The 13281-nt window shown below is 39.4% G+C and overlaps 1 protein-coding gene across 3 annotated transcripts in view; it reads left to right on the top strand.

The window, feature by feature from the left end:
- LOC124616157 (Sjoegren syndrome nuclear autoantigen 1 homolog) overlaps positions 1 to 13281 on the top strand; it is a 47044-nt gene that overhangs the window by 20498 nt on the left and 13265 nt on the right. For all 3 annotated transcript variants that reach the window (XM_047144434.1, XM_047144436.1, XM_047144435.1), the window contains exon 2: positions 5322 to 5521. In XM_047144434.1, the coding sequence (XP_047000390.1) occupies positions 5322 to 5521 (200 nt within the window). The remainder of the gene's footprint in view (positions 1 to 5321; positions 5522 to 13281) is intronic.

Raw genomic sequence — 13281 nt, forward strand, 5'->3', positions numbered from 1 at the left:
CCCAAGGACTCGGTTCCGCCTGTGGCCCTCCGTCGCCGTTTTCTTGCTCTCCTCGCCTCATTTTCGGACTGTGAGACTGTCTACACTGATGGTTCCCTGGTTGATGGTCGCACTGCCTACGCCTTTGCTCACTCTGACCATGTTGAGCAACGCTCCTTGCCGGCTGGCTGCAGTATTTTTACTGCAGAGCTGGTGGCCATCTTGCGCGCTCTTGAGCACATGCGTTTCTGCTCAGGTAGGTCCGTTATCATCTGCAGTGACTCCCTGAGCAGCCTTCAGGCCATCGACCGCTGCTATCCCTCCTCTCCTCTGGTGTCCTCCATTCAGGAGGCTGTTTCCGCCATTGCCCGTTCTGGTGGTTCAGTGGTCCTGGTTTGGACGCCCGGTCATGTTGGCATCCCAGGGAACGAACGTGTAGACAGGCTGGCCAAAGGGGCGATAGACGCCCCAGCTTTGGAGATCGGCCTTACGGCTCGCGACCAGCAGCTGGTGTTGCGCCGTAAGGTACTTGGGATGTGGGCTGCTGAGTGGCGTGGCATGACAGCCCCGAATAAACTGCGGGCTGTCAAGGAGACGACCGATGTGTGGCGTTCCTCCCTGCGGGCTTCTCGCAGGGACTCGGTAGTCCTGTGTCGGCTGCGCATCGGCCATACGTACCTGACGCACGGCCATCTCTTGCGTCAGGAGGATCCCCCCTTGTGTCAGTGTGGGTCCCGGCTGACGGTCGGCCACATTTTGCTGGAGTGTCCTCGACTGCGCACACTCCGGCAATCTTTTAATCTCCCGGGCACTTTGGCTTTGGTTTTATCTGACGATGCCTCCATGGCTGATGACGTTTTAAATTTTATCCGTGGTAGTCCTTTTTATGGTTCGATTTAGGGAGGTCCTGCGCCTTTCCCTTTCTGTGTCTTTTGTCCTCGTGTCTGTTGCTGTTCTGGTAGGCCGTGAGATGGTTGACTCTTTCCCTTTTTTGATCTCGTGGTCAGTCAACCAGTCTCCGGCCCTCTTCCTTTCTTCTGTTTCTTTCTGTCTGGTGTTCCTCTGTCCTGTTCTTGTCTGTAGTGTTCGTTGCTGCATTTGTGTTCTTTTAGCGCCTGGGGGGACGTCTCCTCCCCTTTGGTTTTTATCTGCTCCGTAGATTTCCGGCTCGCCTGATTTTGGAATGGGGGACTGATGACCTTCGCTGTTTAGTCCCCCTTAAACATCCAACAACCACCACCTACTTCACAAGAAGCAAACCAGTTGTCCATTGTAATGTTCCGGTTGGTTCCATACACAGGTTCACATAATTTCATCACATAATATGTAGGAACTGAAACACATTTGTCCCTAGTCTCTTTCCCCAATTATGGAATTATTGGATAAAAATAATATGTCTTCACATCACATAATCAAATTATCTTTAGTCCATATTTGCCTGGCTTGCTTGGCAGATACATTTTGAATGGGCATCGGCCTCAGAGGCTAAGGAGTGTCTCGTCAATGGTTAGGAGGGCAGAGGGAGTGTACAATTCTTGACTATGTTTGTCAAACATACACCATAAATCACGAAATGCAGCAAACTTGTCTGCCGTTATTCTTTGCAATCTGGTGTGTTGGTCATCAAATCATAGATTATTGATCAAAAACTCAAATCGGTTTTTCGCCATAACTCCTCAGAAAAATGGGGACCCATATACTACAGAGCACACATCAGTACAATTCAGATGCACATTTTTTATAGCTCCACTCATAAAAAGAATACCAAATAAAGCTTTTATTTCGTTTTGGTTGGTATCTCCAGTATACCACTGCTGCGGTGATGTGAATTTTTCCCTTCAATTAACAATTTTTCGGTTTGTGTATGTAACTATTAGTGAAACCATGTCACTAGTAAACAACAGTTCAAATAATTTAAGGGGAGACGTTTTGTTTAATGCCTTGCCTAGTGCACCAAGTGCATGTACCACTATATTCTTTGCTGGCACTCTCGACACATTTTTGTGGAAGGGATGTGTGTTCCAACAATACCCATTTCTGCCATATAAAATTTTCCTTACTTGGCTATCTCCTTCGTCTGATGAATCAACCTCAAATAGCGGTACATCGAATTCGTCATCCTCCCGGTTGTTTGTGATACGACCGTCTTCAGGTTCACTCACATCTTCATCTGATTCACTGTAATATACGTTTTCAGCCTCTTTACAACACCCTCATTGGCATTGTAGCGAGAAGGAGGTACTTCTCTGGGCGGTATCACTAACCTGGTGTCTTGCTGCTTCGGTAAGTCCCTCGTAGCACAGTGATAGCCCTCAGTCTCCAGGTTCCATGTAGTTTGTGATCCTGCTGAAGTGAAGTGTTTAGGGATGCCAGTTGTTAACTGTCAACAACGTTTGTGCTATAATTGTTTTAATACAGAAATTTCCTTGTCACACACGTCACAGAATCAGCATCTGCAATATGGCGGCTCTGGACTACGCTGTTATTTGACCCTTTACACACATTAACACAGTTTTCTGACTTTACATAATGAGAGACACTGCTCATGACACATGCCGTTCTTATAACTCATAACTTCACTTTATATCTTGCTTAACATCTGAAATATGCACTCGTGACTGTTCTTTTAGAGCCACCCCGGTTACTTGACCGTGCGTTTTGCGTGGCTCCTCACGGTTGACTCGCCCTGTCTTCCCGAAGGACAAGAGAGACCACCCTACTTTTCTCTCTCAGCCAATAAGGACACTTCTCTCATTTCCTACACATATATATATTTCCAAACTTTCAGCCAATGGCCGTTCAGATCACTGTTGCTAGGCAGATCTGACGTCATGTTTGCGGACATTGTGACGGAAGTTTGTCTTGGAACACTGTCTCAGATTGTAAGATCCTACTCCCAAATAGTCGGATCTTGTCCCTTCTAAGGTTGCACAACATTGCCTCCTATGATTTCATCTCTAATGCTCCTTTCTGACGCTTAATTGTCAAATGTACATGTAACCTAGCTCCTACTGAGCATTCCCGATCGCATAAATATGCATAATACTTGGCCTAAACACGTTAAGGGAATGCACATATGCATTACACGCATTACATCTTGACACTCAAATTTTCTTATTATTTCCTCTGGAGTTCTTAACAGTTCATGAGAAGACATTTTCTAGGCCTGCGAAAGAAAGTACCACCTATTTTATAAACAAAAAAAAATTAACATAAATAACAAGGTGGGTTGATTTTTTACCTCGAATGCAAAATTTAACAATTTACCTGTTAAAGGAGCATGGAAAATAAAGCCTGAAAAATTATAGCCTCCTCAACGTGAACAACAATACTGACTGGAAAGGTAAACAATGACTCTTGTCTGAGAAGCCAGTGGTACCAACATGGAATAAAAAATTATATCGACTGGAATAATTTTTTGACCCACCTTGTTATTCTAGGGCTAAAAATCATCTGTTCTCTGTTTGTCTTTCCTGTGTATTATCCATATCCACATAAGGTTACATAAAAAAGAGCTCACTAACTTTCACAAACGACTTCCTAACACTTAAATTTGTGTTCAGTGACAAGGTATTTCTCTTATTCAGGAAAGCTTTTTTTATTTTATTTTTTTCCCAGTCTACATTTCATACACATTCTCTCTGCTTCTGACATCATCAATTATTTTGCTGCCCGAATAGCAAAAATCACTTACTAACCTCAACATCTCATTGCTTAATCTAATACCCTCAGCATCACCTGATTGAGTTCTGATACACTCCACTGCTCTTGTTTTATTTATTTGTATTAATTTTATAACATGTTTCCTAGATACTATCCACATAATCTGACAGAATTACGTATCGGCAAACTTTAAAGTTTTTTTTATCTTCTTCTTGAACCATAATTCCCTTTCCAAATTTCTCCTCAGTTTGTTTTACTATTTGTTTAATGCACGGATTGACTAACATGGGGGACAGGTTACAACTCTATATCACTCATTTTACTTCTGTTTCCATTGCATGTCAGTGGACTCTTAAAACTACACTGTCTGGTTCCTGCACAAGTTGTTGATAACTTTTTACTCTTTACATTTTATTCCTGATCACCCTTGTTACAGTCAGTATTCAAAAGCTTTTACTATATCTCCAAATACTGTAAATGTGGGTTTGCCGTTCTTCAAACCATCTTCTAGCATAGTTATCGGCTCAGTATTTCTCCAGGTGTTCCTACATTTATCAGGAACTTAAACAGATCCTCCACCAGGTCAGCTTCTCCTTCGTATTTCATCCTTCCGTAGTTAATTTGTATTAATATAGTGCTTAATGGTATGCTCAGGACTATTAACAGTCATTGTCCCGCAGTGTTCCCTATGTCTCTGAACATTTACTTGTGCCCTTTACTTCAACAGAATCTTTTCACAATTAAAAAAAAAAATACCTGCTGATTGTTGTTCTTCATGTAATTGGCCTTATCAAACATTACCTCACCATCATCTCAGGACTGAGCAAGGTGGCGCAGTGGGAGGACATTGGACTTTTAATTGGGAGGACTGCTGCTGATCTTTCTTTCCTGCCTTTTTCTCATTACCTCATACTTGTATTGCCAAGGTCAGGGTTACTCTAACAAGTTATACCTGATGTGCAGCATTACTTTCAATCCACTCTGATAGATTCCTGCTAAATGTTACACAAGTCAGCAACTCTTTGACTTCAAAAACATGTTTGTAAAAGGCACTATGTAATACAGCTTTCAGCTACTACTGCGATCCAACTTGCGTTTCCCTTTCAATGATCTCTTATCTATGGTAATAGGGGAAAGTCACTATATTGGGTGAGTAGATATGTAGATGTTGATTCATCTTATTCTTGAAACATTGCTAACTTACCATAATTTGTTTTCATGAAACGTTCTGTTTTCTTTTGGTTCTCCACCACCTCCACCTCCTTCATCAGTATATGTGATGTTTGTCACAAAGAGAGATAGGACATGAGTAATTTCATTAAAATGAATCCGAATTATGTGATTTCTTGATCAGTCACTCTTTTGTTGTAAGCAGACTGTGTTTAAGTACTGGAATCTCGTGAAACTTATGATGGGTGTGTATTGTTTTATGTACCAGTATTTAATCAGTTTTCTTTATACAGTAATTTTTCATATAAAGGCAGAGAGATGCGTAAGCGGTTTTAGAGAAGATGGTTGTAACTAAGAGATGAAAATGGTATTTTTTAACCGGTTACAAATATTTTAGGCTATTGTCAGTAAAACAAGCTGCAAAATTATTGAAGATTGCATATTAAAATTATAAAACAATGCTAATATTATAGATACAAAAAATTACAGTATCTGTATGTTTGTTAAAGGCTTAGAAGAATTGAAGAGAACTAGAGGGGAGCTCCAGTTACAAATAGACAAGGCAGAAGAGGAAAAATGTTTAAAAGAAAAGGAAATAAAGAAGCTATCTTCTGATCTTTCACGAATAAACCAAGTACTAGATGACAAAATAGCAAAGAGAAATGCACTTGACAAAACAATAAGTGAAACGGAAGGCGCATATGTTAAGGTAAGTGACAGTTTTTGTAAATTCTCATAATTTCTGCATATTTAATTTTGTAGGTACAGTTCATAATTTTTGTGGTGGGCCAGAAATTCAATGTAAGTAAAATCTTACAAACACTGCGGTGTGAATTAAATAGATTAAAATCTACAGATAAGATACTGATAAAATCGAGCATCGCACATATAAGCTGAAACACAGTAGTGACTCATCACTCTGATACTATAATTTTTGGCGTCGGGTTTATTTTTATTTATTTATTTCACAAGCAATGTTTAATTTTAAATTAAATTTGGCTATACGTGATACTTGTCAGAAAAAGAGAGAGAACTTGAGTAACGTCAGAAATCTGTGGAATTCTACGAACCCACACGTCTTGCATCTACAGCTCCTTCTAAATCTACAGGATGGTCCATCTGAAGTTTCGGATGAGATTATCTCACAAACTATGCATTGGGTAAAAATAGTGGGTAAGACAAGTTAGTAAGCTCAAAGGGGGGCATCAAATGATACTATATGTGACCTCCAGCCCTCACCTCCTTGGGTGGGGCGGGGGGCAACTTTTAACTCTTAAATGGAAACACTCGTTTTTTTATTGCAGATTCAGATTCTCCATAAAAAAGTAAGCAAGTTTTGTCTGAAACATGTTTTTAAACCATTGACAGATGGCACTGAAATCGAGAAAAAAGTAAAATTGGGGAAAAACTCTGATTTATTTAGAATTATGTGAGAAAGACGCATCAAATCAATAAAAAATGTGCACTAGTTCTTTCGTTATGTCAAATTAAGCTATTTTTGTACAAAATGTACTGTATCCTACTTTTAGCATTACCCAGGAACAATGACATGTATATAGTAGAGTCATGTTGCCATGGAATGTTTCATTAGTGTGAGTCCCCTTGCCTCTCACATGTTGGGGTGCTTCATTAGCATGAGTCCCCTTGCCTCTCACATGTTGGGGTGCTTGATTAATGAAATTAGCCATGAAGAAATTGTTCAAAATTATCCCCATTTGCTTCACTGCATAAAGTCAATCATCTGCGAAAGTTGTCCACAGTTTTGAGCAGCACATCCTGTGGTATGGCTGCAATTGCTCTTCGAATGCATTGCTCCATACCGTTTCGGGTTGTGGGCTGTCTTTCATAAGCAATAATTTTTAAATAAACCCACAAGAAAAAATCAAGATATGTTAGGTCTGGTGAACGTGGAGGTCACTGAATTGGTCCGCCGCATCCTATTCACTGACCAGGGTACCATAAATTTAAAATGTTCTGCAAATCTTTGCATAATGGGGAGCTGCTCCGTCCTGTTGGACCACATTTGTTGCCTAGTTTCTAAATCAACATCTTCCATCAGCTCCAACCAATCATCACAGAGAAGTTGTAAATAAGTTTCCCCAGTAACACTTCGGTCAAAAAAATATGATCCTATCAAGTAACCATTTAAAATTCCACACCAGACCATTAATGACCATTTGTGTTGATTGTCAACGGATCTGTGCCAGTGTGGATTGTCAGGGGACCAATAATGACAATCTTGACGATTTAATTCGCTGTTGTTTTTGAATGTGGCTTCATCGGTAAACACAACGTATCTAAAAAAATCGTATATTTGCATATCTTTCGGCGTTAATGCCTGTGTCAGTGTGATATGATACGCATGATATTTATGTGCCTTAAAAATCCTCAAAACAGTTGATTTCAGTATTCCAGTTTGTCTCTAAATTGCACGACTACTGATTTCGGGATCCAGTTGAACACAGGTGAGAATGGTAAGGGTACGAGCGTCATTTTCATTGTATTCGCGATGACGAGGTGGATGGTGCATGTATCCATTTCGAGCTCATTGAGTGCAATTTCAAATAATGTTTTCGCTTGGATGTCATCTGTTTGGGAAACGATCCACATACAATTGCCCAGCTGCAGCATAATTGTTATGGCATTCACCTAAAATTAACATCATATCAACAACCTCTGTAGGAGGATAGTGAGCCATGTTTCGCTAAAGAATAATTTACTTTTGTCAGTTGATGTTTACGGTTCACAATCTGAAAGTGAAGTGACGTCTGATCACATTGCACCAAATTTATACTGAGCCATAGTTCGCAGTTTGGCCACAGTGGGGTGAGTAATGCAATTGTGAAGAGTTTCCTAACGAGATTGGTGCACATTTTGTATTGATTTGATGCGTCCTTCTCGGATCATTCTAAATAAATCAGAGTTCTTCCCCAATTTTATGTTTCTCGAGTTCAGCGCCATCTGTCAATGGTTTTAAAAAATGTTTCAGACAAAACTTGATTACTTTTTTTATGGAGAATCCGAATTGGCAATAACAAATGGGGGTTTCTATTTCAGATTTGCAAGTTGCCCCCCCCCCCCCCCTGCCCCACCCAAGGGAGTGGGGGCTGGGGGTCACATGTAGTATAATTTGATGTCCCCATCTGAGATCACAAACTTGTCTTACCCACTATTTTTACTTGATGTATAATTTTAGAGATAATCTCAGATGGACCACCCTGTATATCTATACTCTGCAAATCCCCATGAGGTGCATGGCAGATGGTACATCCCGTAGTTCCAGCTATTAGGGTTTCTTCTCATTTCATTCGCATATGGAGTGCGGGAAAAATGATTGATTGAATGCCTCTGTGCAAGCAGTAATTGTTCTAATCTTATCCTCATGATCTCTATGTGAGCAATACGTAGGCAGTTGTCATCTATTTAATCCAATTTTTGAAACTTTGTTAACAGACTTTCTTGGGATAGTTTACTTCAACAGTCTATTAATTCAGTTCCTTCAGTATCTATGTGACACTTTCTCACACATTAAACAAACATGTGACAATTCGTGCTGCCCTTCTCTGTATATGTTCAATATCCCCTCTTAGTCCTATTTGGTATAGGTCCCGCACATTTGAGCAATATTCTAGGGTTGGTCACACCAGTGATTTGTAAGCAATCTTAGTTGTAGACTGAATGCACTTCCCCACTATTCTACCAAGAAACCAAAGTCTGCCACCTGCTTTACCCCAACTGAGCCTATGTGATCATTCCATTTCATATCCCCACAAAGTGTTACACCCAAGTTTTTGTATGAGTTGGCCGATTCCAGCACTGACTCATTGATGTTATAGTCATAGGATGCCACATGTTTTTTTGTTTTGTTTTGTGAAATGCTAAATTTAACATTTGTGAACATTTAAAGGAAGTTTCCAGTCTTTGCTCCATTTTGAAATCTTATCAAGGTCTGACTGAATATTTATGCAGCTTCTGTCAGACAGTATTTCATTACAGATAACTGCATCATCCGCAAAAAGCCTGGTGTTAGTAATGCAAGATCATTAATGTACAACATGAACAGCAAGGGTTCCAACACACTTTCTGGGGATATACCCAAAGTTACTTCTATATCTGACGATGACTCTCCATCCAAGATAACATGTTGTGTCCTCCCTACCAAAAAGTTCTCAATCCAGTAATGAATTTCACTTGATACTCCTTCTTATGATCACACTTTTGACAGTAAGCATAGGGGTGGTACTGAATCAAATGCTTTTAGGAAATCAAGAAATAATGCACCTATCTGACTGCCTTGATCCAAAGATTTCAATAAGGCTTGAGAAAAGCACAATTTGGGTTTCACATGATCGATGTTTTCGGAATCAGGTCTGGTTGGCTTGTAGGAAGTCATTCTGTTCAAGATACATCATTATATTTGAGCTCAGAATATGTTATAAGATAGGATAGTGAATGGTAGTTTTGTGGATCACTTCTACTACCCTTCTTGTAGATGGGTGTGACCTGTACTTTTTTTTTCCAAGAACTGAACAAGTTTTTTTGCTTGAGGGATCTATGATAGATTATAGTTAGAAGAGGGCCAATCTCAGCCACAAATTCAATACAAAATCTAACAGGGATTCCATTGGGCCCTGGAGCTTTGTTCAGTCATAACGACTTCAGCTGTTTCTCAACACCACTGACACTAATACTTATTTCGTTCATCCATTCAGTGGTGCAAGTATTAAATTGAGGCAATTCTCCTGGGTTTACATTTGTAAAGCAACATTTGAAAATGGAATTAAGCATACAGCGTTTGCTTTGTTATCCTCAATTTCAGTTCCTATCACATTCACTAGGGCTGGACACTAACTTTGGTGCCACTAGCAGCCTTTGCAAATGACCAGAATATCTCGGTTTTGTGAAAAATCATTTGCTAATTTTCTGCTATGGTAGTCATTGTAGGCATCACACATTTCTCTCGACAGCCAAACGCATTTCATTCAGCATCACTCTATCTATAGTCACGTGCTTTGTTTTACATATGTTTTGCAGTAATCTCTGTTTCTTTGCAGTGACTGTATACTGTGGACTGTTGTAATGGGACATATTTATCCAACATCTGGTCAATTATTCTTGTAAACTTGAGCCATAGTTCCTCTACATGCTCCTGCCCTGTGCTGAAAGTTTCAAGTTCCGTATTAAGCTATGATACAACTGAATGTTACTGATTTGGTTTACTGAACATACATTTCCTTCTGCTTGTTTCAGTTGTCCTTTGTACTTTGGTAATCTTCGTTGCCACAACCATGTATTGGTCACTGATATGTGAAATGCGTTCACATTTCACGATTCCAGCTGTAACCTGTATTGCAGATTATGTTGATATTCCTTATGGTTCCTTCTGTTGTTTTTATTATTACATTTCCAGACTGAACTTTAATCATCACTTCTTTACTTGTATGACATACGTCATAACCCCATAAATGCAGTAATTTTTCTAAATTCATTCATTTGTACCATGTTTGTGAATCCATCACATCATTTTTAGTATGTTTTATGTTAATAATATATGTTTGTCATATTCCAGTCAGCTGTCCTATTTCTGCAGTCAGCAGCTCGTGGTCGTGCGGTAGCGTTCTCGCTTCCCGCGCCCGGGTTCTATTCCCGGCGGGGTCAGGGATTTTCTCTGCTTCGTGATGACTGGGTGTTGTGTGATGTCCTTAGGTTAGTTAGGTTTAAGTATTTCTAAGTTCTAGGGGACTGATGACCATAGATGTTAAGTCCCATAGTGCTCAGAGCCATTTGAACCATTTATTTCTGCAGTTTATGTGCAGGGCCTACAATTTATACTGGTTCCAGAATCATAGAACTCTTATCTTCCATCATCCGTATGTCACTTCATGTCCAGATTTCAGTTCATGTCAGTCAGGTGTATGTATCTCAATTCCAGTAGAGCTTTTTGCTGTGACTACTTGATTTTAAATGCTTCAAACATTGTCAGATAGTAAGACAGCTCTACATCCCTTGAAATAAATATGTCTGTCAGTAGTGTGTTCTTTACTTATGTGAACATAAAATGGGTTTGCAAAATATATATTTCCTATGTACTCCTCTTCTGTTGTTCACTGTACTGCACAACTGAATGATTTGACAGCCATATGTAAATCCAAAGACAGAGTTCTGACATTGACATCATACTGTACACATAAAAAGCAAATATCAGGACAGCTGACTGGAATATATCAGATATACATGTAAGTATTATGTTTTCTTGTTTTATGATGTGTTCTACAGTTTCCTTGAGAATCTCCTGATTATGAATATATGGAAGAGAAAGTACACCTAATCTAATCTTATTTGATACAGCTGACTGCCTAGGAATTCCAGCTGACAAGAATGATTTAAAAATGCTTTGTTTATCATTTTACTGGGAAAATTACAAGTATATCGGTCTGTCATAATGGGTAAAATCTTGGTTTAAATGTTGAAGATAGTTTTAATATTAGAAAAAGAGGTTGAAAGAAGGAAATAAAGCAATATGTGTGATACTTCTTCATTTCAGAATCATATTGGTACTGTCTGTGCAGGTAATTTATCAGCAAAGAGTTTAGTTCCCATAAAATAATTCTGGGTTGTGGGCTGCAACAGCAGTCAGGTAAGGGACCCATACCAGGTCGAATTAATGCAAAAGAAGAGGAAGAGAGAGAGAGAGCAGGAGGGAGGAGGGGGTAGAGCCGAAGAAGAGCTGTGGGACTCATCACAAGTTTCTTTAGTACACATAATACAATTTCCCTGTATCAGAATATTAAAGTAACTGACTGTTATTTATTTATTGAACAGCTACAGTAACAACAACCAGTCAGAGATTTAACTTGGGCTTGCATTCTGTAACGTCCATTGTCATCATATATCTCTATATTAGATGCCCCTTATCAGTGGCTATTACCATAACTGTTGTATTCATTTTCATTATGTAATCTGTCTCACTATGTTGCATATTCATTTTACACTACAGAATGTCTTTACAAATGGCTAAAGTCTGCAGAAAAGTAATAAGGCTACTACAGAGCTACAAGTTAGTAGGGGTGGTATGTGCAAATATGTGTAGTATGGAATCATACAGCTGTTTCTGCCACAGCCACTTACCCATGGGTAACTGCAAATGGATATTACCAACCCCTTGCATCAACTGCACTTAAGTGTCCACTATGGCGCCCAACCAAAAGTAACCTCCATTTTCATATACCATGTGAAGTGGTGGGGGAATGGAACAATCACTACACTGACTCATGCAGTATGTCAGTGTGCTTAGAGTTGTGATAGTGAGCAAACCACTTTGCTTTTCATTCCCTGAAGTAGCTGTGCAAAATGAATGTTGCAACTGAAAATCTCCCCAAAAGTGAAATCTGTTCTATAACATGGTTTTCAGTGGACAAAATTACTGAAGCTAATGACATTCATCATGGAGTGTGTGCTGTATACTGACCAAATGTGATGAGTGAAGGTTTTGTGTGCCATTGGATTGTTCATGATTAAACAAAAGTGGCTGACCATCTGCTAACAGCAACAAATTGGTACAGAAAACTGAAATTTTGTGATATCTAAACTGTTTGGCAAATTTCCACACTTTTTCAAAGTGTTTTGCATAAGATTGTCACAAAACATTCATAGTACCACAAGTTGTTTGGTTGTTAGGTTCCAAAACTTCCATACAACAGAATTCTACGCATAGTGCATTTGTCAACTTGTTAATAAATGTGATAAATACATATATCTGAATCTGTAGTAAAGTAAAGTAAAGTAAATGTTTCCAAAAAAATTTCTCTCATTTGTCTGAGTAAAAATTAAAGATGCTAAAATACAACGTAATCTAATATTAATATTTCACACTTCATGAGTCCAATTTTCAACAGCCAAAACGGCATAGTCATTTGCTGCAAACAAGTCTTCCATGCCTCAGGTTTTGCTCAGATTACTGCAAACTAACAACTGTTCAGGGCCCTGCCTTGTCTCACACTCACAAAGCTCATCATTGCTGATACCCCACTTCAAATTAGTCTTGCATCTTTTACCCTTTTCTCAATTTGTTTAGGGTCTTCCAAGTCCTGTACTGGAGATGGCAACCTGACGGTAACTTCTCTTTTGCTGTCCATAATCCTCCAGGAGACTTTTTTGGCTACAGCTCAGTTCAGTGAGCTTCTGTTGAAATTTGAGCTGGTGTTGGTGCTGTAGTGAGGAGGAAGATTTTCCTGGATTCCAATTGTGACGGATAAAAATGAATTCCAAGCAATGGATTATGTGGATCTGTTTCTTGCTTCTTCTTCTCACTTTCTGCTGCAGACTGGCTTATTACATATGAAGGTGCTACTTAATGAGTGGAAATATCTTAATGTATGGTGTTGGTCGTAGGCAACCTTTGACTATGCGGTTGTCCCATGAAGAGTCGTATCAACTTGATCAGCATGTGCAGAGTTCCTCCAAACCTGT

Source organism: Schistocerca americana, chromosome 5, assembly GCF_021461395.2.
Source record: "Schistocerca americana isolate TAMUIC-IGC-003095 chromosome 5, iqSchAmer2.1, whole genome shotgun sequence".
Classification (NCBI taxonomy): domain Eukaryota; kingdom Metazoa; phylum Arthropoda; class Insecta; order Orthoptera; family Acrididae; genus Schistocerca; species Schistocerca americana.